We start from the raw sequence: 23,508 nt of genomic DNA, 5'->3' as shown, positions 1-23,508 counted from the left end.
CGCCTGCCCGGGACCCCCAGCCCCTTTCCCCTGCGGGGGGAGCCCCAGGGCCGCTCCTGCAGCCCTCGGCCCCGGCCGGGCCGGCACCCAGCTCTGCCCCCGCCCAGCTCTTCCCGGCCGCCCCCCTCATGCGTGCTCCGGGACAGCCGGCGTTTGGGGGGCCCCACGTGTTGCCCCCGCGCTCGTCCCCCCAGCACGGGGCCCTGCCCGCCCCCGTCTACGGCCTGGGCCAGCCCGGGGGGGCCCCCGGCCCGCTCCGCCCCCCCGGCCCCGGGGCGGCTCCCCTGGGTGCCCAGCCGGGGGTGGGCGGCCCCGAGCCCCCGGGTGCCCGCCCAGCCACCACCACGGTGGACAGTGTCCAGGCCCCCATCTCCAGCTGCACTGCCCCTCCGCGGGGACCCCCGGGCCCTTTCCTCCCCCCCCAGCGCCCGGGGGGGCCCGCGGCCCCCTTCCCCTACCCTGCGGCGGGGGTTCAGCCCTTCGTGGCGCCGGCTCAGCACGCCTTTCCCCCGGCACAGCCCACCCACACCTTCGCCCCCACCCCGGCCCCCAGCAGTTCCCCCGGGGCCGTTTCCTGCCCCGGGCCAGGCCCAGGCCCAGCTGCCCTTCCAGCCGCCCCCGGCCCTCCCTGGCCCCTCCAGCCCAGTTCCCCAGCAGCCCTTCGCTGGTCCCGGGGGCAGCTGCCCCCTGCCCCTGGGCAGCCCCCGCTGCCCCCCAGCTCTACTCAGCTCCCAGGACAGGACCAGCTGCCCCCGCCGGGGCTCGCCCCGCATCCGGGGACCGTGCCCTTCCCCAGGGCCCCTGCCCAGGCCGGTCCCCGGCGCTGGGGGCTCCCGGCGGTGCCCCCGGCTCCCCGCGCTGCCCTTCTGCCCCAGCCCGGCCCCCGCCAGCGCTCAGCTGCCCCCCGGCTCCATGGCCGCCCCCAGCCAGGCGCCCCCTCCCAGCCCCGTGCCGGGCGCCGTGGTGGTCCAGGGCCCCCTGGTCCCATCCCCGGCCCCCTCCCCGGTGCCAGCCCTGCCCGTGCAGCCCTGACGCCGCCCCGCCCGCGCTGCCGGCCGGGCGCGGGGCCGCCGTTCCGCGGCAGAGCCCCTGCCCCGCCGACCTGCTCTCGTCCAGCCCCGAGAGCCAGCCCGGGGGCGCGGCGGCCGGGGGGCTGCTGCAGCCCACCAAGGCGGGCGCGCAGGAGGGGCAGCGGCCGCGGGCCGTGCAGGTGATCGAGGCGGACCCGTACGCGGAGCCGGAGCGGGTGCAGCGGCTGCGGGCCGAGCTGGAGCGGTTCCGGGCCGCGGCCGAGCGGCTGGAGAGCCCCGCGCCCGGCGGCGGCTCCGAGCTGGACGCGCTCTGGAAGGAGCTGCAGGAGGCCCAGGAGCGGGACGCCCGCCAGCGCTCCATCGCCATCGCCCGCTGCTACTCCATGAAGAACCGGCACCAGGACATCATGCCCTACGACCGAAACCGCGTGGTGCTGCGCTCGGGCAAGGACGACTACATCAATGCCAGCCGCGTGGAGGACCTGTCCCCGTACTGCCCCGCCCTCATCGCCACCCAGGCCCCGCTGCTTGGCACCGCCGCCGACTTCTGGCTCATGATCTACGAGCAGAAGGTCTCCGTGGTCGTCATGTTGGTGTCCGAGCAGGAGCTGGACAAGGTGCGTCCCGTCCCGGGTGGGGACAGCGGGGGCGGCCGGGGCAGGGTCCCCGGGGATGGGACACCCTGCCCGGTGCTTCTCACCCTGGTGTTGCTCACGGGTGTCACCGGCGGGGTCCCGCGGGGGGGATGGCCCCGGCAGGGTGTCCTGACGCCCGTCCCCCGGCAGAAAGTGCTGCGGTACTTCCCGTCGGAGCGGGGCCAGCCCGTGGCTCACGGCCCTTTGACCCTGGTGCTGACCAGCCTGCGGGTGACCCCCACGCACGTGGAGCGGATGCTGACCCTGCAGTACCGCGACCAGAGCCTCAAACGCACCGTGGCCCACCTCCAGTTCACCTCCTGGCCTGAGCTGTATGGAACGGGGGAGCAAGGGGGGTTGGGGGGTGACAGGGCGGGGGAGTAGGGCCTGGGAGCCGTGATGTGCTATGGGGGCTGTGGGACCAGAGCTCTGAGTGTGGGAGGGTGTTTGGGCAGCCCTGACCCCTCCTGGGGGACTGAAGGCAAGGATCCCCCGTGAACGTGTCCCCCCCAATCCAGGGGCCTGCCTGACAGCAAGGGGAGCCTCCTGCGCTTCATCCAGGAGGTGCACGGGCACTACCTGCACCAGCGCCCGCTCCACACGCCCGTCGTGGTGCACTGCAGGTGAGCGGGGATGGAGCTCCGGGGCGGGCTGGGGTTCCCCCTCGTCCCTCGGGGTGTCACAGCCGGGGGGTCTCTCCGCAGCTCCGGCGTGGGCCGCACGGGGGCCTTCTGCCTCCTGTACGCGGCCGTGCAGGAGGTGGAGGCCGGGAAGGGCATCCCGGACCTGGCGCAGCTGGTGAGGCGGATGCGGCAGCAGCGCAAGCACATGCTGCAGGAGAAGGTACCGGGCAGGGGCTGCAGCGCCCCGGCGGCTGGGGCAGGGCTGCAGCCCTCGGGATCTCACCGTGTCTCTCTCCCCTGCAGCTGCACCTCAAGTTCTGTTTCGAGGCCGTCCTGTTGCACGTGGAGCAGGTGCTGCTGCGCCACGGCGTGGGGACTCCCGTGCTGCCCAAGCCCCCCAACAGCACCTCGCCCAAGGTGGGTACAGGGGGGAGTACCGGGGGGTGGGGGAGGGCTCTGTCACCTCTGGACTCACGGGGCTGCTCTCCCCCAGCTCTACTTCCAGCAGGACCCCCAGGACCTGGTGCTGGGGGGGGATGTTCCCATCAGCTCCATCCAGGCCACCATTGCCAAGCTCAGCATTAAACCGGGGGGGCCAAGCACAGAGCCCGGGGGATCCTGGGGGGCAGATCCCACCCCCCCTCCGGACCCCACGGACCCCGAGGCGCTGCCAGTGCTTCCCGACGGTGTCACGGATGGTGTCGGTGCCCCCGTCTCTGAGCCCCCGGCCCCAGGGCCACCCCTCCCCGAGGCACAGGGTGACACCGAGAGCAGCAACCACGTGGGGGAGAGCCCCGAGGGGCCGGGGGGGCCGCCAGAGCCCCCCGCCGCCCTCCCTGCCTCCTCCTCCTCCTCGCTGGAGCTGCTGGCGTCGCTCACGCCCGAGGCCTTCAGCCTGGACGCCTCCCTGAAGGGCAAGCAGCGCATGAACAAGCAGAACTTCCTGCAGGCGCAGCCGGGCGAGGGGCTCCGCGGACCCCGGCCCAGCGACGACCCCCTCAGCATGCTCGACCCCCTCTGGACACTCAACAAGGCGTGAGGGGGGTGGGGGCCCCCCGGCCCCCCCCCAGCCCCACTTTGACTCCAGGTAGAACTGACTTTTTCAGCTCTTTGCTACTAAAATAAAGCGAGTTTATCGGCTGGGCCCTGGTGCTGCTGCGGGCGGGGGCTGTGCCCGGGGGGGTCAGTGCCCCAGGGGGGGTGTCACTGCCCCCGGGGGGGGTCAGCACCCCAGGGGCTCAGCCAGGCTCGGGTTAGTTCCGTTTAATGGGCGTTCTCGCACACGTTATAAAACACGGTCGGTACAAAAAGCGTCCCCTGTACAGCACAAAGGTACAGCTGGGCGAAGGCCACCCACGGGGGCCGGCCTGGGGGGCCCCCCGGGGCTGCAGGGCCCCCGGGGCTGGGCCGGCACCACCTCTACAATCACCGGGGGTCAAGAATAGGCGTCATCGGCGTTGGGGGGCACAGCAGGACGGGTGAGGACCCCTGGCCTGGGGAGGGGCTGCAGCGGGGCCTGTAGTGCAGTGGGGCAGGGGAGCGCAGCCCTCAGCCCGGGGTGGGTGGGGGGCTCTGGGGGCAGCCCCGTGCCCAGGGTGGTGCCTGCCCGTGGTTGGTCCCACTCAGGTGTCCTTCAGGTGCCCCCCTGCCCAGGGGTCCCTCCCCAGCACCTGCAGGAGGGTGGGCGAGGCTCCCGTCCCTCCCAACCTGAGAAAAGCCTCCTCTGGCCCTGCAGTGGGAGGAGAAGGAGGAGGAAGAGGAGGAGGAGGAGGAGGAAGGTGCTATTGCTGCAAATGGGGCGCAGGAGGGACCAGGCAGGGCGGCTGTGCCAGGGTGAGGGGGGTGCTGGCGCCCGTGCCCCCCTGCCCCAATAAATAATAACTAACTATTTACAGCGTATAAATAAATAGGGCGGGGCTGCTGCAGCCAGGGCGGGGCTGGGGGCCCTGCCACACCCTAAGGCACGTGGGGGCTGAGCCATGCCCGGGGGGTTTGCCCCAGCCCTCTCCCCGCTGCCCCCGGGGCTCTCCAGGGGCTGTTCCGTGCCCTGGGCAGGTCAGTGCTAGGAACCACCATCACTGCTTCCCCTCTCCTGCCCTGTGTCCCCCTGTGTCCCTCTGCACCATCCCACTGCCCAGGAGCCCCCGGGACCACAGGGAAGGTGCTGGAACAGGGAGAGGAGCAGGGTGGTGGGGCCCTGCCGGGTGGGAAGGTGCCTGAGGCACAGCTGGAGCGATGGAGCTGCAGTCCCGTCCCCTCGGGCCGAGCCCCCCTCGGTCCCGCCTGGCCCTGCTCCTGCTCAGTCCAACTTCTCGAGCACCGAGGGCACGTAGAGCAGGCTGAGCTCGCTGCCGAAGTTGCAGACGATGGCGGCGTTGTCCAGCACCAGGATCTGCCGCGCCGGCTGCGCCTCGTTGCTCTTGCCCAGGTACACGGTCTGCAGCAGGTCCCCGTAGCCGATGTCCCAGAAGGACACGCAGCCCTGGCCCCCCGTCACCAGCACGTTGTCGGAGATGACGCCCAGGCTGGCGCCACAGCCCAGCTCCTGTGGGGGACAGGCAGGGTTGGAAAGGGGAGAGAGCCGAGCCCTGGGTTTGGGATGGGGAGAGCTCAGCCCTGGGTTTGGGATGGGGAGAGCTGAGCCCTGGGTTTGGCATGGGATTGAGTTGGGCCCTGGGTTTGGGATGGGGAGAGCTGAGCCCTGGGTTTGGGATGGGAGAGCTGAGCCCTGGGTTTGGGATGGGGAGAGCTGAGCCCTGGGTTTGGGATGGGATCGAGTTGGGCCCTGGGTTTGGGATGGGATTGAGTTGGGCCCTGGGTTTGGGATGGGGAGAGCTGAGCCCTGCAGGTTTGGAATAGGACAGAGCTCTGCTCCTGGGGAACAAGGGACAAAGACAAGAGGAAATGCCCTCAGGTTGTGCCCGGGAAGGTTTAGGTTGGGTACTGGGAAAATTCCTTCTTGGAAATGGTTGTCCAGCCCTGGCACAGCTGCCCAGGGCAGGGGTGGAGTCCCCATCCCTGGAGGGAATTCAGAGCCCTGTGGATGTGGCACTTGGGGACATGATCAGTGGTGGCCTTGGCAGTGCTGGGGAAGAGTTGGACTCTGTGGTCTCCGAGGGTTTTTCCAACCTCAAGAATTCCCCGATGCCCTGGTTATCCCTCCCCAGTGCCCCCAGGCCCCACCTGCTGGATGGAGTACAGTTTGGTGCCCGAGCTGCGGTCCCAGATGCTGATGACGTCGTCCAGGCCGCTGCTGATGACGCAGGACGTGGTGCAGGTCAGGGAGGTGACGTCCCCGCGGTGGGCGAACATGTGGCTCACCCGGCTGCCCGTCAGCACGTCCCACAGGCAGATGGCCCCGTCCTGGCCACCACTCGCCAGCACCATGGTCTGCAGGGACACCGGGCCAGGTCAGGACCCCGAGGGGGGGGTAACACCTGAGTTCATTTACACAGGGCTGGACAGCACAGGGGGCTCCCCCTCCTCTTTCTGGGGGGTGGGGGCAGACCCTCCTCAGGGGCTCAGGCCCCGTTTCAGCCCTGCTCACCCCCTGGCCTGGAGTGCAGGAACAGGGGGTCCCTGCTCCAACAGGAGGGGCCCAGGTGAGTCACTGGGGCTGAGCTGGTAGCTCAGGGGTGGGCTCAGGGATGGCTCAGGGATGATCCCCACACCCAGCCCCTATACCTGGTCCATGTACACGGCTGTGATGGCTCCCGAGTGGCCCTGCAGGGTGAAGAGGCAGCACGAGTCCTCCAGCCGGAACACCTGGGGCAGGACAGGCAGGTGAGAGCTCCGGGGCAGCTGCTGCAGGTGGTGCCACCTGAGCTCCCCATGACCCAGCAGATCCCACCTGATCCCTGTCCCGGCAGACCCAGAGCCTGGCAGAGATTCCAGAGGCCTCGGGATGGTGCTGCCAGGGCAGGGGTAGGTCACAGTGTTGGGAGGTGACAGGGCAAGGCAGGGCTGAAGGGGACAGGGAGAGGACAGGGGACACCCCGGAACACAGACCCTGACATTGGTGTTGGGTCACAGCAATCCCCTGCAGCTCCAGGGCTGGGCAGTGTCTGGAAAGCTGGAAAAGGCCCTGGGGGTGCTGGTGACAGTGGCTGCACCTGGGCCCAGGTGGGCAGGAGGGCAGTAGCACATGGTTTGTGTCACCACAGTGTAGCCACAGGCCCAGGGCACTGCTGAGGCACCTCCAGTGCTGGGGGCAGTTCTGGGGACTGCACTACAGGACACGGAGGGGCTGGAGCGTGTGCAGGGAAGGGAAGGGAGCTGGGAAGGGGCTGGAGCAGCAGGAGCAGCTGAGGGAGCTGGGGGGGCTCAGCCTGGAGAAAAGGAGGCTCAGGGGGGACCTTCTGGCTCTGCAATCCCTGACAGGAGGGGGGAGCCGGGGGGGGGTCGGGCTCTGCTCCCAGGGAACAGGGACAGGAGGAGAGGGAATGGCCTCAATGGGAGGTTCAAGTTGGATACTGGGAAAATTCCTTCATGGAAAGGGCTGCCCAGCCCTGGCACAGCTGTCCAGGGTAGTGGTGGGGTCCCCATCCCTGGAGGGATTTCAAAGCCCTGTGGATGTGGCACTTGGGGCTGTGGGTCAGTGGTGGCCTTGGCAGTGCTGGGGGAGCGTTGCACTCAGTGGTCTCAGAGGCATTTTCCAACCTCTGTAATTCCATGATCCTCTGAAGTCACCCATCCCTAAGGCACGGGGATCCCACTCAGCTCAGGGTGACACTCACAGGCTCTGTCCTTCCGACTCCACCGGTGCCACATCCAGGCACGGACAGAGCCCGCGGAGCTTCCGGAATGTGCTGGGTTGGCTCCAAACCCCTCCCCAACCTCCCCCTCCCTGTGCACGAACAGCTCAGCTGTGCCCCTGAGCCCAGCCGTGTCCCCACAGCCCGAGCCCAGCCATGTCCCCACAGCCCCCCTGAGCCCAGCCCAGCTCAGCCGTGTCCCCACAGCCGCTGTCCCCGGGCCATGCCCCCATCCCCAGCTCTCACCCTGAGCGTGTGGTCCTGGCTGCCGGTGACGAGCCGCCCGGCCGCCGCCTTCAGCGCTGTGATGGGCTTGTGGTGGGCACAGGCCACGCTGTGTGTGAGCTGGCACAGCACCACGGCCCCGCCGCCCAGCACCGGCGATGACGGCACGCTGCTCCGGCCCGGGGCTCCTGCACGGACAGGTGAGTGTGGGCTCAGGGTACTGGGAGCTGCTCCTCCAGCAAACCCCTGGGCTGGAGCTGCAGCGGCTCAGGGCTCACAAACAGCCACACTGAGGGGCTCAGCAGGGTCAGGGAATCCCAGAATGGTTTGGGTGGGAAGGGACCACAATGCCCATCCAGTGCCACCCCCTGCTACGGGCAGGGACACCTTCCACCAGCCCAGGTTGCTCCAAGCCCCGTCCAGCCTGGCCTGGAACGCTTCCAGGGATGGAGCAGTCACAGCTGCTCTGGGCAACCTGTGCCAGGGCCTGCCCACCCTCCCAGGGAGGAATTTCCTCCCATCTGAATCATCCACTCCAGAACTGAAGGAGCCCTGTGCTCAAAGCAGTAACCCCCCTGACCTGTGGCTGTGCTGAGGCCCTGGGCTGGGAATGAGTGAAAACTGAGAGAAATAAGTGGGAGAGGAAGGAGGTAAAGGCAGAGCAGCCCCTGGGAGCACACTGGAGCCTCCAGCCCTTTGCCTTGGGGAAAACCAGCACTGGGATGGACTCCCTGCACAGGGAACTGCCCCAGAACCCCTCACCTCTCCTCAGCCCCTGCCAGCACAGGGTGCTCCTACTGCTCAAGCTGAGGAGGGTGTGACAAGAGTCAGCTCTGAGGAGGAACAGGAGGAGGAAGAGGGGGGAGCCCAGGGCAGTGCAGACACTCCCCCCACTCACCTCGGAACTGCAGGTGGTTCAGGGCCGTGTGTGTCTCCAGGGAGAAGAAATCCAAGGAGCCGTTCAGCCGGGCAGCCACGATCCTGAGGGGAAATGGGGGCTGAGGAGAGGCCCCTCCGAGCCCCCAGAGTGGGCAGAGCACGGAGCACCCACTCCCAGGAGGAACTGCACACACAGAGCTGGGAGATCACAGAACCAACTGCCCCACAGCAGCGCCTCTGCAACGGCAGCCACGGGAACCAGGGACACAAAGGTCTCCCAGCCCTGACACCTTCTGGATATTCTGCTACTGGGGAGACTGAAGAATGAAGAAGTGGCTGCTGGAGCAGAGCTGGAGCCAGGAAAGCTGGTGAGAGGTGGACACAGGGAAGGATACAGCTGGATATAAGGTTAGTTATCTGGAAAAGGTTCTTCCCCCAGAGGGTGGTTGGGCACTGAACAGGCTCCCCAGGGCAGTGGGCACGGCCCTAAGGCTCCAGGAGTGTTTGGACAATGCTCTGAGGGATGGTGGGATTGCTGAGGTGTCCTGGGCAGGGCCAGGGGGTGGGACTGGATGATCCTTGTGGGTCCCATCCCACTCAGGACATTCCATGGTTCTGAGGAAGAGACTTCCCAGCTGAGCCTGGAGCTGCTGTGGAGGTCAGGGCTGGGTCCTGGGGATCTCCAGCCCTGCCCAAGGAATTACCTGTTGTTGAGGAAGACGAGGGCCGTGATTCCAGACTGTCCTTCCTCATTGCTGCTGCGGAGGGTGCCCTCGATGGCATCCCACACCTGGGGAAGGAGGGCTCACTGTGGGCACTCTGACCCGAGGGGCACGGAAGGGGCTGGGATCCAGGACAGCTCCCTGGGCTGTGCCCCCAGAGCAGTGTGACCAGGTAACGGCTGCCTGGGCTGTGCCCTGCAGCTGTGTGACCTCCACCCTCCCATTCCCGTGTCCCTGCCCTCCCCTCCACCTTCCCCTTACCGTGTCCCTGCCCTCCCCTCCACCTTCCCACCACCCCAGCCCTGCCCTCCCCTCCACCTTCCCCTTACCATGTCCCTGCCCTCCCCTCCACCTTCCCACCACCCCAGCCCTGCCCTCCCCTCCACCTTTCCGTTCCCGTGTCCCTGCCCTCCCCTCCACCTTCCCATCACCCCAGCCCTTCTCCTCACCTCCAGTTTCCCGTTGCTCCGGCCGGCCACGATCAGGTGTCCCTGCAGGTCGAGGCTCCAGATGGAGCTCTCCAGGTCCCCTCCCCAGGCCGGCAGGGACGAGGATTTCTCGCAGCCCGTGCAGGACTCGTCCCCCATGCTCCGGTCCCCGAGGCTGCGCCGGCGGCCGCCCCCACCGCCCCCACCGTCGTCAGAGCCGCAGCCCGGGGCGCGGCCGCTGCTCCCGCAGAGCCCGGCGGGGCCGTGCGGGGCCGGGAGCCCCGGGAAGGTCGTGCTCCTGCAGCCGGAGCTGCCGTGCTCCTCGTACACCTTCCCCACCAGGCTGCTGAAGTCGTAGCCCGTGTCCTTGTGGCGGCTGCCCACGGCCCGCAGCCGCGGCTCCGACTCGGCCGCCTTCACCTGCTCCGAGAAGTTGGTGTCGATGAGGGACGTGAGGTCGGGCTGGTCGCAGAACAGGGGGGGCTGGGGGGGACCCAGCAGTCTCTTGAGCTGGTGACCGCTCTCAAAGGAGTCCTCCAGCCCGCTCTTCCCGTCCGGGCTCTGATCCCAGCCTTCCTGGTAGTCGAAGATGCCGCTGCTGTCCCTCCGCAACCTGAAAGGAGGGACAGAGCTCAGCCCTGCCCCGGAGCTGCAGGGCTCCTCACGGAGCTGCCTCCTCAGCAGCGGGATCTGAGGATCCAGCAGAGGCACTCCCTCAGACTGCACGGATGTGAGGATGTGAGCAGAGGTGCCCCCCCAGTGGAGGGACACGAGGATACAGCAGAGGTGCCCCCCCCATCAGATGGAGCCCAAGGATGCAGCAGAGGAAACCCAAGGAGCAGCAGAGGGAACCCAAGGACACAGCAGAGGGAACCCAAGGACGCAGCAGAGGGAACCCAAGGACGCAGCAGAGGGAACCCAAGGACGCAGCAGAGGGAACCCAAGGATGCAGCAGAGGGAACCCAAGGATCCAGCAGATGGAACCCAAGGATCCAGCAGATGGAACCCAAGGATCCAGCAGAGGTGATGCCCCAGCAGAGGGAACCCAAGGATGCAGCAGCAGAGGGAACCCAAGGATGCAGCAGCAGAGGGAACCCAAGGATGCAGCAGCAGAGGGAACCCAAGGATGCAGCAGCAGAGGGAACCCAAGGATGCAGCAGCAGAGGGAACCCAAGGATGCAGCAGCAGAGGAACCCAAGGATGCAGCAGCAGAGGGAACCCAAGGATGCAGCAGCAGAGGGAACCCAAGGATGCAGCAGAGGTGATGCCCCAGCAGATGGAGCCCAAGGATGCAGCAGATGGAGCCCAAGGATGCAGCAGCAGAGGGAACCCAAGGATGCAGCAGAAGGAACCCAAGGATGCAGCAGCAGAGGGAACCCAAGGATGCAGCAGCAGAGGGAACCCAAGGATGCAGCAGCAGAGGGAACCCAAGGATGCAGCAGCAGAGGGAACCCAAGGATGCAGCAGCAGAGGGAACCCAAGGATGCAGCAGAGGGAACCCAAGGATGCAGCAGAGGGAACCCAAGGATGCAGCAGCAGAGGGAACCCAAGGATGCAGCAGCAGAGGGAACCCAAGGATGCAGCAGCAGAGGGAACCCAAGGATGCAGCAGAGGGAGCCCAAGGATGCAGCAGATGGAGCCCAAGGATGCAGCAGAGGGAGCCCAAGGATGCAGCAGCAGAGGGAACCCAAGGATGCAGCAGATGGAGCCCAAGGATGCAGCAGAGGACGCAGGGTGTGGCGGGGGCTCCGTGCTGTACCTGGGTTTGGGGATGACGGTGAGGCAGTCGCCCGTCTGCGCGTCCCACACGCGGATCTGCCCTACCAGGCAGCAGCTGACCAGGAGCATCCCATCACTGGCCAGGCACTCGATGTCCTGCCAAGGAAGGAAGGACAGGCACAGCTGAGGTGGCCCTGGAGCCTGACCACAGCCTGGTGTGGCTGGGGAATGCAGAGGTGATGGATTTTATGTCAGAACTGGCTGGTTTGGGAACCGAGGGATGCTGAGAACAGGGACATCCCTGGCAGTGTCCAAGGCCAGGCTGAACGGGGCAGTGACAGGAACTGCAGGAAGCTCAGAGCCAGTCCCAGCAGGAGGTGGGGAGTGCTGTGGGAAATGTCATGCTACAATATCCTTTTCTAGTACATTTCGCCATCAATGTGACGTACCATGAGGTGGCCCCTGAGGACCAGGGGCACGATCTCGGTCTCGGGGGGGGAGTATCCGTAGTCGTCGCAGGGCAGGTCCCCCCTCTTCCTGCGGCCGTGCCCGTTCTGCCCGTAGTTCTTGGGGCAGAACACCCGGTACAGGCAGAAGAGCAGCAGCACCAGGATGATGCCCGAGGCCAGACCCAGAGCAGCCACCCTGGGGGACACGCAGACACAAGGACAAGGTGAGAGAAAAACCCTGTGCCAGGATCACTCGTGTGCTGCTCTGAATGGCCCGGCTGAGAAAGGTTTTCAGCAAATTACAGAGATTTGTTGCAAATTAAAGGGGGTTTTGATGGGAAAATGACAATTTCAACTAGATTTTGAGGCTTTTCAGTAAGGAAGGTAGAGAGCAACTAAGAAAACACTGGATGGGGACTGGGATAATCCAGAGTGTGCTCAGCACCTGCAGATTCAGGCAGGGAGCTGAGCCATCCTCTCCAGAGGGAAAGAAGGTCCTTGCACATAGTTTGATCTAACACCCAATAAATCATAATCAAATGATATCCAGGTGGTGGCTGCCTCATCCCTGGAAGTGTTGAAGGCCAGGTTAGAGGGCTTGGAGCAACCTGGGATAGTGGAAGGTGCCCCTGCCCAGGACAGGGGGTTGGAATGTGATGGGCGTTAAGGTCCCTTCCAAACCACACCAGTCTGGGATTCTCTGAAACCATGGCATTCATACCCAAAATCAATCTCCTGTCCCTGCTACCCAGTGATAAACAGCCTGGATGCCCATCCCATCCCTGCCCTCAGCCGATGGGAACCTGCCAGGAGAGGTTGATTGAACTGTGCACGAGTGTCCCGGCCACGCCGGGCTCTGGCTCGGAAGCTTTACAGGCATGGTTTGGTCTCAGCCCAAACCAGCCCTGGAGCTGAGGAGGGTCAGAAGGCTGTGACAAGGACATTTTACTTGTAAAGGGTGACATCCTGGTGGCCCTGGAGCTTGGCTGTGTGGTCGGGCTGAGCGCCAGTGTCCGGGTCCCCTCTGCTGGAGGCCAGGAAGGGGTGGTAGCGCGAGGCCTCCTGGGGATGTCGCACCTCCAGGGCCTCCTGTGGGTTCAGGTACAGCGTGACAGGGATGGCTGGCAGGATGCTGATGTACCTGGAGGGGGGAGAGGGGAGAACAGCTCAGGAACAGACACCAGGGATGCAGGAACCCCTCCAGGTGAGCAGGGCAGGGTTTGGGTGCTTTCGGTCAGGAACTCCAGGGGTTCTACACTAAAGATCTCCTTGGAAATATTCTTCTCTAAAGTATTTCCCAGGTCTTAACCCTTCAAAGAGCCAACAGTGGAATGAACTCCTGATGAGATCAAATGGATCCCATGGATTTAAGCAAGGATACAACGATCTGGTGCAGTTTGCTGTGTGCTGCAGACCAGAAGATCTCTTCAAGAAGGTTCTTCAGCTCAGATGTCTCCTCCTCACATGTACCATCCCCACCACTTACAGGTGATCAGATTATGGAATCACAGGATCACTGAGGTTGGAAAAGCCTCTGAGAGCATCGAGTCCAACCACTCCCCCAAGGCCACCACTGACCATGTCCCCAAGTGCCACATCCACAGGGCTTTGAAAGCCCTCCAGGGATGGGGACTCCACCACCTCTCTGGGCAGCCCCTCCCAATGCCTGACCACGCTTTCCATGGAGAAATTCTTCCTGATGTCCCGCCTGCCCCTCCCCTGGCACAGCTTGAGGCTGTTTCCTCTCCTCCTGTCCCTGTTCCCTGGGAGCAGAGCCCGACCCCCCCCCCCGGCTCCCCACTCCTGTCAGGAGTGAGAAGTTTCCCCTGAGCCTCCTCTTACTGTTTTACAAAATTCTAAACTTCACCTCCAGGGTCCAGGAAGACACCAGGCATGTAAAGCACCCGAGAGCACAGAGAAAGGACCCTGATTCCCAGAGGAAGAGCCCTGGAGTTTGGGAGCTCTGCCCACGCGGGACCTGCTCAGCAGCTCCTCCCGAACACACTTGGAGCGAGCCCCGAGGAACCAGGTTCTGACCCAGGAGGATGAAGGACAGAAGACAGACCAACCCCTGGGGGTTGATCCCCCAATCCCAGTGCCCACAGCATTGCAGCCCACTTGCCTCTTGGCCAGGGTGATGTTGTAGTAGCTGAAGAGGGCTGGCCAGTGCCTGAAGGAAAGCTTCCTCCAGATCTCCTCGTCCTCCGCTCCCCAGGTCACCTCTGCCTCCGTGCCCAGCTCCCCCTGCCCGTTGCCTCTGCCCTCCGTGCCCTGGGCCCAGGGGGGCTGGCTGTGCTCCAGCTGCTGCTCCCGCTGCTGCGTCTGGTTCTCCGACAGCTGCAGGGGCTCCGACGGGAACACCGACAGGTCGATCTTGGGGTCCCCGGCGGGCAGGACTCCCCCTGGCACGGGCATGGGGGGCAGCCCCGCCTCTCCCAGCGGGCTCTGCTCCGTCACCTGTGACGTGAGGTAGGTGCGGAGGCCGGCGGGGTCGGTGTACACCAGGATCCCGATCCAGATCACCGTCCCAGCCTGCGCAGGACGAGCAGAGACACCCCCTCAGTGCCCCCAGCCCGGCCCCCGTGGGTGCTGATCCACGGCTCCCCAGGGGTGGATTTTATGTTCCCCGTGGGTGCTAACCCACGGCTCCCCAGGGGTGGATTTTATGTTCCCCGTGGGTGCCAACCCACGGCTCCCCGGGGGTGGATTTTATGTTCCCCGTGGGTGCCGATCCACGGCTCCCGGGCGGGGATTTTCCGTTCCCCATGGGTGCCGATCCACGGCTCCCCAGGGGTGGATTTTATGTTCCCCGTGGGTGCCAACCCACGGCTCCCCAGGGGTGGATTTTATGCTCCCTGTGGGTGCCGATCTGCGGCTCCCCGGCGGGGGATTTTATGTTCCCTGTGGGTGCCGATCCACGGCTCCCCGGCGGGGGATTTCCCGTTCCCCGTGGGGCAGCACGAGGCTCGCAGAGGATGCAGGACTGGGGAAGGCGGGATGCCCGGCTGTGGGGCCGTACCATGATGAGGCGCTGGGCCAGGCGGGTGCGGGCGAAGAAGTAGATGACGCGGAGGCGCTTGGGCAGGCGCAGGTTGCGCAGGGACGAGGGCTGCAGGGTGATGGTGTGCGGGCTCGCCGCGCTCGCTGGCCGCGCCGCCGGCGCCCGGGAGCGGCACGGCGGCTTCCCCGGGGGCAGGATGGACTCCGGGGGCACCCGGCGGTTCAGGTCGGCCAGCTGGGGACAGAGGGCACAGTGAGGGGAGGGAACCCCGGCCAGGTCCTCGAGGGAAATGGCCCAGCTCAAATTCTCACCCCAGCCATGGCTCCTTCCAGCCCATTCACCCCAAATCAGCACACCTGCACAGAACTGTGGAATCATGGAATGCTTTGGGTTGGAAGGGACCTCAAAGCCCATCCAGTCCCACCCCCTGCCACGGGCAGGGACACCTTCCACTGTCCCGGGTTGCTCCAAGCCCCGTCCAACCTGACACTTCCAGGGATGGAGCAGCCACAGCTGCTCTGGGCAACCTGTGCCAGGGCCTCCCAACTCTCCTAGCCAGGAATTCCTTCCCAATATCCCATCTAACCCTGTTCTTTGTCAGTTTGAAGCCATTCCCCCTTGTCCTGGCACTCCAGGCCCCTGTTAATAGTCTCTCTCCATCTTTCCTGTAGCTTTTCCATGTCCTGGAAGGCCACAATTTGGTTATCCCAAAGCTTCTCCTCTCCAGGCTGAACAATCCCAACTCTCCCAGCCTTTCCTCCCAGCAGAGCTGCTCCAGCCCTCTGATCCTCTTGGTGCCTCCTCTGGACTGTCTGCAGCAGCTCCACGTCCTTGCTGAGGGTGCCTCATTCCCTCAGGTGTCCTGTCCCCAGTCCCTGTGTGTGTCACTGAGCGAGCACAGCCCTGCACCGTTAACGCCTCGGGCCCTCAGGAGCAGAAGGCACGGCCTCAGGTTGTGCCAGGAGAGGTTTAAATGAACTATCAGGAAAATGTCTTCCTGCAAAGGGCTGTCCAGCCCTGGCACAGGCTGGAGTGCCCACCCCTGGGGGGATTTACAAGCCACGTGGATGTGGCACCTGGGGACAAGGGTCAGTGGTGACCACGGTGGTGGTGCTGTCGGTGGTTTGACTTTATGATCTTAAAGATCTTTTCCAACCTTCATGATTCCATGATCCTCTATGTTTTTTTTCTATTTTGGAGTGAAAATCCTAGGCTGTGCTCCCTTCAGTCCCCCAGCACAGCAGGGAAGGAAAGCCCAGGCTGGCCCCACGCCCCTTGCCCACCTCCATCCGTCGGATGTCGATGGACAGCACCGTGGTGAAGAAGAACATCTGCAGGAAGAAGTCAGACACCAGGCCAACCACGGCAAAGAGGCAGAACTCCTGTGGATGGGAGGCATGGATCAGCTCTGACTTCAGCCTCGGAATAAGGGAGCTCAGCAAACCCCTGCCCAGAGCCCAGAGCTGGGTGTTTTACTGACAAACCCCAAAATGACTGAGGGTTTAGGGCTGGGAATTTTCATTTTGTTCAGATTCTCATTCTTTGCTCTTTTTCGCCACAGACTGTGTGCCTCAGGACCATCCCTGGTGACACTGGGACAGGGGAACAGGACACTGCCAGCAGAACAGGGCAGTGGCACAGGGGAACAGGAAGCTGGGACGGGATGTGGCACCTGGGGACAGGGTCAGTGGTGGCCTCAGCACTGCTGGGGATTGGCTGGACTCGGTGGTCTCAGGCTTTTCCAAGCTAAACAATTCCATGAGTCTGTGCCTCGAGCCTCTGTCCCGCTCCCCACACTCACCTGGATGGCCGGGACCAGGGTGAAATAGCCGATGAGGATGATGCCCAGCTCCGTGGCCATGTTCTTCATGATGGACCAGCTCTCGTTGCTCAGCCCTGGAGAGGTAAGGACAGGTCAAAGGAGCCTCTGCACTGGTGCCAGACACGAGCACAGCAGAGGGAACTGCACTTCCCTTCTGCAGAACCACAGACAACAGGCAAAAAGGGCCTTTCAGGCTAAAATTCCAGAGTGCAAAGGCCCATTGAGGTTTTAGGGCTTGTTTTCCACCTGGGATGCAAAACACCCTTGTGTTTTGTTATTGTTAAAACTAGATATAGATGTTTCTGGGTACCACTCTGGGATCTCTCCTCCCTGATGGTTAGAAACAGCTCTGAAGTTTGCAAACTCTGTTTATCCATGGTTTGGGCACACACAAAACCTCACTCAGGCTCAGAGTGTTTAGAGAGTAGAAAAGATAATTTTGTCACAGCTGAGGAGAATTCTGTACCACCTGTGGACTGCACTCAGGGTATCATGAGGACAAGGTGGTCAGTATTACACCAGGAGATCCAGCTCTTCCTTCCTAATCTTTTTTTAAACTTATTTAGCCATGTTTCAGTCCACAACCCCAAAAAGCAGTGCCCACCACAATGACAGGGAACTAAAAACAACAACAAAAAAAATCTTCTTGGAATTAAAAACAGGACAAAAAGATGACAATTCACATTGTTTTCCTCCACAGACTGGAATCAGACCTCTCCCCCTCTCCCAGTCTTTGGGATTCCCCGGTTTTCCCTCCCTGGAGTCTCCCAGAGCAGGGGCCCCACCTTGGGCGATGCGGAGCTTCACCTCCAGGTCCACGGGCGTGGAGACGACGGACTTGGTGAGGACCAGCACGTTCTCCAGGCCAATCACCACCACCAGGTACGGGAAGATCTCCCTGCAGGAACAGAAGCGGAGCTGAGGAGGAGATCCACAGGGAAAAAGAGGAAAGAGGCGGGAGCAGCAGCAGACACACCCTGAGTCGAGGTGAGGACCTGGAACACTGCAGTGACCTGGGGGTAATCAGTCATCAGGGAGGGGGTTGGGAGCGTGCCCCACCTCCACAGGGATCATCTGCCAAACCCCAGCTCAGCTCCACCACAAACACAGCTCTCCAACTGGGATTCCCAGGTGAGGAGCAGGGGCAGGGCCTGGTTTGGACACCCCCTGGGCCGAAGTTCCAGCCCGGGGTGCTCTGAGTGATCCCACTCTGGGCAGTGAAGAGACACGTGAAGGGACTTCTCAGCTGGGCGGTGGTGGAGCTCTGCTCCAGCCACAGCACCAGCACAACCCCAGCTGTGCACGTGCTTTGTGCACAGATAACCCAAACCTGTTCTCCCAACACTCCTCCTGCTTTAGGCACACAGAGCCAACTGCTCAGCAGTGAGGAATCTCCAGGACTGGGCTCTGGCCACATCCCCTTCATCCCTGAAGAGCCCAGCAGTGCTGAGCAGCTGCTCTCACGGGATCCCCTGTGCATCCCCCAGGAACAGGGCTGGACCTACCCTCCATTGAGCGTGGGGGTGAGGCCGAACAGGGTGCAGAGCCCCACGGACATGAGCAGGGAGCTGAGCACTGTCACCACCGCAGCCAGGGCCAGGCCCCACTTGGACTTCACCATGTCGATCTTCCCTGGAAAACACAGCAGGGTTACCAGGGAACAGCCCGGGGCACCCACACAGAGAAGGCACCCTCGTCCTGACCGACTTCAGGAGGTAACCCAGCACCCCACAGCCCAAGGGGAGACAGTTCAGTGTCAGTGCCTGAGGTGCAGCTCCCAGAGCCTCCCAGTGCAGGGGTGGGACACAGGACAGTGCTGGTTCACAGCTCAGACTGATCCCAGCACAGCACTGAGGGGTGAAAAAGGGAACTGAAATGTGGCCAGGGAGGTCTGACCTGTCTGATAATGGATGGAATAATCTGGAGGCAAAAAGCATTCCTATGGCATTTAAAGCTGCCTAAGACAGAAAACACCTCAGAAGTTATCCCAGAAGCATGGAATAGCTTGGGTGGGAAGGGATCGCAGGATTATCTTGTTCCAACCCCTTGCAATGGGCAGGGACACCTTCCACTAGACCACAACACTTCCAGGACAGGGAGGTGCATCACAGGGAATAATCCCCCACTGGCTAAGGGGACAAATCAGCAGCAACCAGATCAAAAGGACTATTAACCGTGTCCAGGACAGGTCAGGGTAACATTCCAGCAGCACCCCTGCTGCTGAGACGGGCAGGAGTCACAGTGCTCTAGACTGGAGCCTCTCAGGGGGCCCTGCAGCCCCGACCCCACGTGCAGCCAGGAGGTGTCCACGTGGCCCCCAGCCTGAAAGGCCCCCAACCTACGTGTGGAGAAGTAGATGTAGGCGAAGAGGATGATGTAGGTGGTGACGAGCGGGATGAGCTCGGCGATGCCGATCTCCTCCTTGAAGTGCACGTGCACCACGCTGTCCTCCCGCAGGGAGCAGTTGGGGCTGGGGTGCAGCAGCTTCAGGCGGGAGCGGAGGCTGCTCAGGAACCTGTGGGGAGAGCAGCAGGAGCAGGTCCCTCACGTGGCTCCCAAAATCCACACACAATTCCTACAGCCCAGCAGGAGGCAGCTCCACAGGTTCACTCGGACCAGCAGGGCATGGTTCTCTCCAGTCTCACTCCCAAGGCTGTTCCTCGGTGGCCCAAACCTCACAGACCTTGTTTCCTACCAAGATCTGCTGTTCAGACTCTCCAAATCTATTTACAGCAAAGGCTCATCAACCAAAATCTGGGCCCTGGGGAACAGGACACACCGTGTTCCCAAACACCCCCAGAATTTCCACAGAATCACAGAATTTGGTGCAAAACTGGCTGGGAAAGGTGCCACATGACAGCCCTGGGAGCTGTGGGGTCCTGCACAGCAGGTTTGGACTCCTGTGCTGCCAATTCCATCCCAGGCATCCCCTGGGGAATTCTGTGCAGCACTGAGTCCTCAGATCCACTCGATCCATGCCGGCTTTGCCAAAGCACTTCCACCAGTGGAACCAGTGTTTAACTGGGAAGCAAACCAGTCTGTGAAGAGGGAACCGGGTCAAACCAGCCCCACTGGGCCCTGGATGCCACAGGAATTCCCAGTGGCCTCTCGGGACGTTACAGGTAACATTTTTAATGAGGAGCTGAGAACTGATGGTATTTTGTTTCCTTAAAACACAGCGAGTTTGCTCTCCAAAACAGCTCCTTGGGAGGATCCAAAGTGCTCCAAACCGCAGGAAAACGGAGATTACAGGGAAACACGGCAGGGGCTGGTGAAGGACAGAGCACATTCCCCGGAGCAGCAGCTGGTGGCTCACCTGGAGTCGTAGCGCCGCAGCCCCAGGGTGATGGTGTAGGACACCACGCGCCTCCGGTTGGACAGGCTGACCCCGCTGTACCTCCCCGGCAGCCCGAACAGCAGGTCTGCAAGGACAGGGCACAGGACATCAGGGACAGCGGGACACACGGAGCAGAGGGCACAGGACATCAGGGACAGCGGGACACACGGAGCAGAGGGCACAGGACATCAGGGACAGCGGGACACACGGAGCAGAGGGCACAGGACATCAGGGACAGCGGGACACACGGAGCAGAGGGCACAGGACGTCAGGGACAGCGGGACACGCGGAGCAGAGGGCACAGGACATCAGGGACAGCGGGACACACGGAGCAGAGGGCACAGGACATCAGGGACAGCGGGACACGCGGAGGGCACAGGACATCAGGGACAGCGGGACACACGGAGCAGAGGGCACACAGGGGTTCCTGCTGGAGAGCAGCAGCAGCTGCTCTTACGGAAGCACCTCCTGGAGCTGCGGTGAGACCGATGGATGGGGGGAACAGCAGGGAGTGGGGATGGGGCGTCACAGAGACTGTGTGGGCACTCTGAGGCTGCAGTCCTGGCTGCAGTCCTGGCTGCAGTCCTGGGGCAGTTCTGGGGTCCCTGGGTACAGGACATGTGAGGGGCTGGGCAGGGGTGCAGTCACATCCCTGGAGGGATTGCAAAGCCCTGTGGATGTGGCACTTGGGGACATGGCCAGTGGTGGCCTTGGCAGTGCTGGGGAATGGTTGGACCTGATGGTCTCAGAGGGCTTTTCCAGCCCAAATAATTCTCTGATTCCATGATTCTCCCTCTATTTCATTTGCAAATGAGCTCCCCCACAGGCTCCATGTGCTCCATCCTCAGTGTGCTCACGCTCTGGATGCTCAAAAATAACCTTTAAAGCAAACTTACTTCAGGGTTACAACCCCCTTCTCAGACATGTCCCATTATACCTTTTACACTTCCTGACAGGTACAAAGTTCCTTTAAAACCAAAGAATTGAAACAGCATTTAATACACCATCTCCTCTGGCATTACGGAACCATTAATGATCAGAGGTGGGGTTTTTTTAAATTAAGAGAGAAAAATACATTTCTGATCTCCACTGTCAGCTCAAGCTGTGTGCAGGGAACCATCAGGGAAGGCCCAGGGGAGCAGGATGAATGTTCATTTATCCTGACAACGGGGAGTGTGACAGGGAAAAGCCAGGCTGGAGCTAGGGTGGAGTGAGAGGAACAAAGCAGCTGCTATTTTTACCTGCAGAAAGAAGCCTGACTGAGTGAATTATTCATCTTCCACAATCTGAGCTCAAACACAGATATAAAATAAGAGCTGTCACAGATTGGGCAGCTTCCTTTCAGCTGCTGTGAGTGACAAAATGCCACCCAAATTGGTACTTGGAGCGATCCAGATGCTGGAATTAGCGAGGATGGAATAACAATGGAATCTGTAGGCAACTGTCACAGCTTCTCTGGCACTGCAGCACCTCACCTTTGAGGGTGGCTGACGTCTGCAAGGTCTTTGGCTCATGCTGGTGGATGGTTTTGAAGATGTCTGGGTCGGCATTGAAGCGCTCCCGGTCGTTCTGCCAGAAGTTCCCCGGGGACAGCAGCAGGCAGCCGTGCTCTGGGAGCAGGTTCCGCAGCTTCTTGAGGCCAGGCAGGAGATCTGTGACCTGCAGGCAAAGCTCCTCCAAGCTCCTGACTCCAGAACTGAAAGGCAAACACGGCGAGTGGGACCCAAACTGCCCTGCGTGTGTTTAACTCTCCCCAAGGAAAGGCAAAGCTGCCAAGATGGACATGTCAGGGACCTTCCTCACTGTGTCGCTGCTCCTCTTCCTCACAGCTGAGGGCCAGGAGCCTGGATCTCCCTGGAACTGTGCACAGGCTCCAGAATTCCATCCTCACTCCTCTGGGTGCTGCCTGCCCACACAGCTCTCACTGCCCGCCCCTCCTCAGCGACACAATTCCCACTCGCACATTCTCCGCTCAGCAGAGTCTGTCTCCCTGGAATTCCTCTTCCAAGTCCTCAAACCCCTCTGCACACACAGAAGGGGATGTGCTACAGGAATCCCAACCAGCCCTCCCAAAGTGGATCCCCCGAGGTGCCCAGAGTCCCCAAACCGTGCCAAGGATTCAGAGTCTCACCTGGCTGTGCTGGCTTCCCAACTGCCCTGCTTTGTGTGGAGAGCAGAACTTCTGAACCTCAGGGCTTCAGAAATCCACAGAGCTGTAACTGGTATGAACTGGAACCTGTGTTTGCTCCCAAACTTCCCTTACCCCAGTGACAGAATCCTTATCAAGCCCTGATTCAAGCAAAACTCAGCTTGGGATGACACAAGGACCTGGTGTGAAGGGTCAGGGACAGAACCAGCTGTTGGACAGAAAAGGAGGAGCTGCTGGTCCATAAGAGACAATTCCCTCCTTGGGATACAGGAACTGGTGGGATCTGCTCAGGAAAGGTGTATTTAGAGAGGCCAAGTGAAGAACAGAGACCAGTCCTTGCTGGCTGCAGTCTCACAGGTCACAGGAAGGTGGTTCCAGAGGAGAGTTTTTCTACATTAACTACAAAGAGCAAACCCAGAAATTATTAAATGATGATTTGTCTTTGTGAGCACTCCCTCTAGAACCTATATCCAGTGGCTGTATGGCACTGGAAAAGTCACAGCTGCCAAAAGACAAGACTGGAAAATGCACCCGAAAAGAGGGTGTTTGTAGGGACAAAAGCTTTGGGAAGGACAATTTAAAGGGATTGATGCAGTGATGCCTTTGGCAGCAGCTCCAAGGAAGAGCCAGCTGACCATATGTGAAGTGATAGATAAGGCCACATAAAAGAAGAAAACACCCCTCCTGATGGTTTCCTGGAAAACCCCAGCACCTGGAGACACATTCCCAGAAATTGATAAAAGGATTAAAAGGAAGAAATGGAGATAACTGGACCCTTGGGCCTATTTCATCTGTCTGTCACCCCAAAATTAGTTTACTGACCACAGCCACTCAAACTGCCTAAGGAAAAAGGTATAAAAAGAGATTGGACCCAAGCAGAAATCCTGGAGAAGTTCCATCCACGCTGCGGAGGGACCCGCCTGGATGCCCTGGGCTGAGATATTCTCCAGACACAGACACCAAGTTTACTTTGGCTCCACAGCACTTCAGAACTTTTACTCATTACTTCATTGTCAGTTGTTTTTGCTTCATGGTGTGTACTTGAGTTTTCTGCTTTGCTGATGCTGTGTAAGTTGTTCTGCCTCTCTGGAAGTTGCTTTTGCTTTAGGTGTGAGCCTGCGCTTTGCATTGTAATTATTATCATCGCTACATAGATTAACTCTGCTTTTTTTGCAGTCAGACCCTATTCCAGACACGGTGAACCCCACTCAGTGTCACAAATTTGTATTAATAAAGGTGTTGTTTCGTGAACTGTTGGAGTGGGTCTGTTTTTAGGTGCTGACAGTTTAATTGACGGCGAAACAACTCCCAGGAAAACCTGCTGAGGGGGTTTCCCACTGCTGTTCAGTGCAGTCCTTTATAGAAGGATCAAATCAGATGTCCTGTCCTCTGGGAATCTGTTAAGCAAAGGTGAGATGACTGTTTTGGACATTAACAGGCTCTGATCTCCTGGGGGATACTGACAGATGCTGGTAAATTAATACAGGGTGGACAGAAACTTCTTCTTTTCTGCCCCTTTTAAGGGGACAGAAAATTGCACCAGGAAAGTGGGGTGTCGTGAATATTCTCCTGCAAAAATGCAGATTTACTGAGATGCTTTAAAAAGCTAAAGGGAAAGTTCTGAAATGCTGGGACCACCTTAAAACTCCACCTGCGAACCCCAGAGAGCAACTACTGCTGGAAAAAAACTCCTGTTGGAGTCACACAGCCCCAAAAGTCAGTAACTCATCCAGA

The 23,508-nt window shown here is 61.4% G+C and overlaps 2 protein-coding genes and 2 long non-coding RNA genes across 6 annotated transcripts in view; 3 read left to right on the top strand and 1 right to left on the bottom strand.

The window, feature by feature from the left end:
• Nucleotides 1-3,429, top strand: part of PTPN23 (protein tyrosine phosphatase non-receptor type 23) — a 36,571-nt gene extending 33,142 nt beyond the window's left edge. Inside the window, 10 exon segments of the mRNA XM_050333812.1 lie at nt 1-541; nt 543-670; nt 673-853; nt 855-1,010; nt 1,012-1,648; nt 1,817-1,998; nt 2,185-2,289; nt 2,371-2,509; nt 2,593-2,706; nt 2,783-3,429. Coding sequence (XP_050189769.1) covers nt 1-541; nt 543-670; nt 673-853; nt 855-1,010; nt 1,012-1,648; nt 1,817-1,998; nt 2,185-2,289; nt 2,371-2,509; nt 2,593-2,706; nt 2,783-3,328 — 2,729 coding nt within the window. The 3' untranslated portion in view covers nt 3,329-3,429.
• Nucleotides 3,430-3,537: 108 nt separating this feature from the next.
• SCAP (SREBF chaperone) overlaps nt 3,538-23,508 on the bottom strand; it is a 43,608-nt gene continuing 23,637 nt past the window's right edge. Inside the window, exons 5-23 of the mRNA XM_050333826.1 lie at nt 21,101-21,321; nt 19,605-19,710; nt 18,631-18,803; nt 17,794-17,920; nt 17,074-17,186; nt 16,268-16,362; nt 15,750-15,848; nt 14,485-14,700; nt 13,588-13,997; nt 12,415-12,606; nt 11,466-11,661; nt 11,057-11,172; nt 9,319-9,910; nt 8,852-8,937; nt 8,167-8,249; nt 7,290-7,456; nt 5,974-6,054; nt 5,473-5,679; nt 3,538-4,834 (exon numbers count right to left, since the gene is read on the bottom strand). Coding sequence (XP_050189783.1) covers nt 4,589-4,834; nt 5,473-5,679; nt 5,974-6,054; nt 7,290-7,456; nt 8,167-8,249; nt 8,852-8,937; nt 9,319-9,910; nt 11,057-11,172; nt 11,466-11,661; nt 12,415-12,606; nt 13,588-13,997; nt 14,485-14,700; nt 15,750-15,848; nt 16,268-16,362; nt 17,074-17,186; nt 17,794-17,920; nt 18,631-18,803; nt 19,605-19,710; nt 21,101-21,321 — 3,526 coding nt within the window. The 3' untranslated portion in view covers nt 3,538-4,588. The remainder of the gene's footprint in view (nt 4,835-5,472; nt 5,680-5,973; nt 6,055-7,289; nt 7,457-8,166; nt 8,250-8,851; nt 8,938-9,318; nt 9,911-11,056; nt 11,173-11,465; nt 11,662-12,414; nt 12,607-13,587; nt 13,998-14,484; nt 14,701-15,749; nt 15,849-16,267; nt 16,363-17,073; nt 17,187-17,793; nt 17,921-18,630; nt 18,804-19,604; nt 19,711-21,100; nt 21,322-23,508) is intronic.
• On the top strand, nt 7,452-13,593 carry LOC126649573 (uncharacterized). The gene is made up of 3 exons (XR_007631073.1): nt 7,452-8,555; nt 12,757-12,953; nt 13,339-13,593. It is a non-coding gene; the product is annotated as an uncharacterized LOC126649573 (long non-coding RNA).
• LOC126649567 (uncharacterized) lies at nt 15,845-23,025 on the top strand. Of its 3 annotated transcripts, none has more exons than XR_007631072.1 (3): nt 15,845-16,370; nt 16,989-17,275; nt 17,776-23,025. It is a non-coding gene; the product is annotated as an uncharacterized LOC126649567 (long non-coding RNA). The 3 variants fall into 3 exon arrangements; XR_007631071.1 differs by having other exon boundaries at nt 16,989-19,410; nt 19,489-23,025; XR_007631070.1 differs by having other exon boundaries at nt 16,989-23,025.

Source organism: Myiozetetes cayanensis, unplaced genomic scaffold, assembly GCF_022539395.1.
Source record: "Myiozetetes cayanensis isolate MyiCay16 unplaced genomic scaffold, myiCay2020 scf1, whole genome shotgun sequence".
Taxonomy (NCBI): domain Eukaryota; kingdom Metazoa; phylum Chordata; class Aves; order Passeriformes; family Tyrannidae; genus Myiozetetes; species Myiozetetes cayanensis.
The sequence above is the reverse complement of the archived record's forward strand: the minus strand, read 5'-3'. Positions and strand labels throughout refer to the sequence as shown.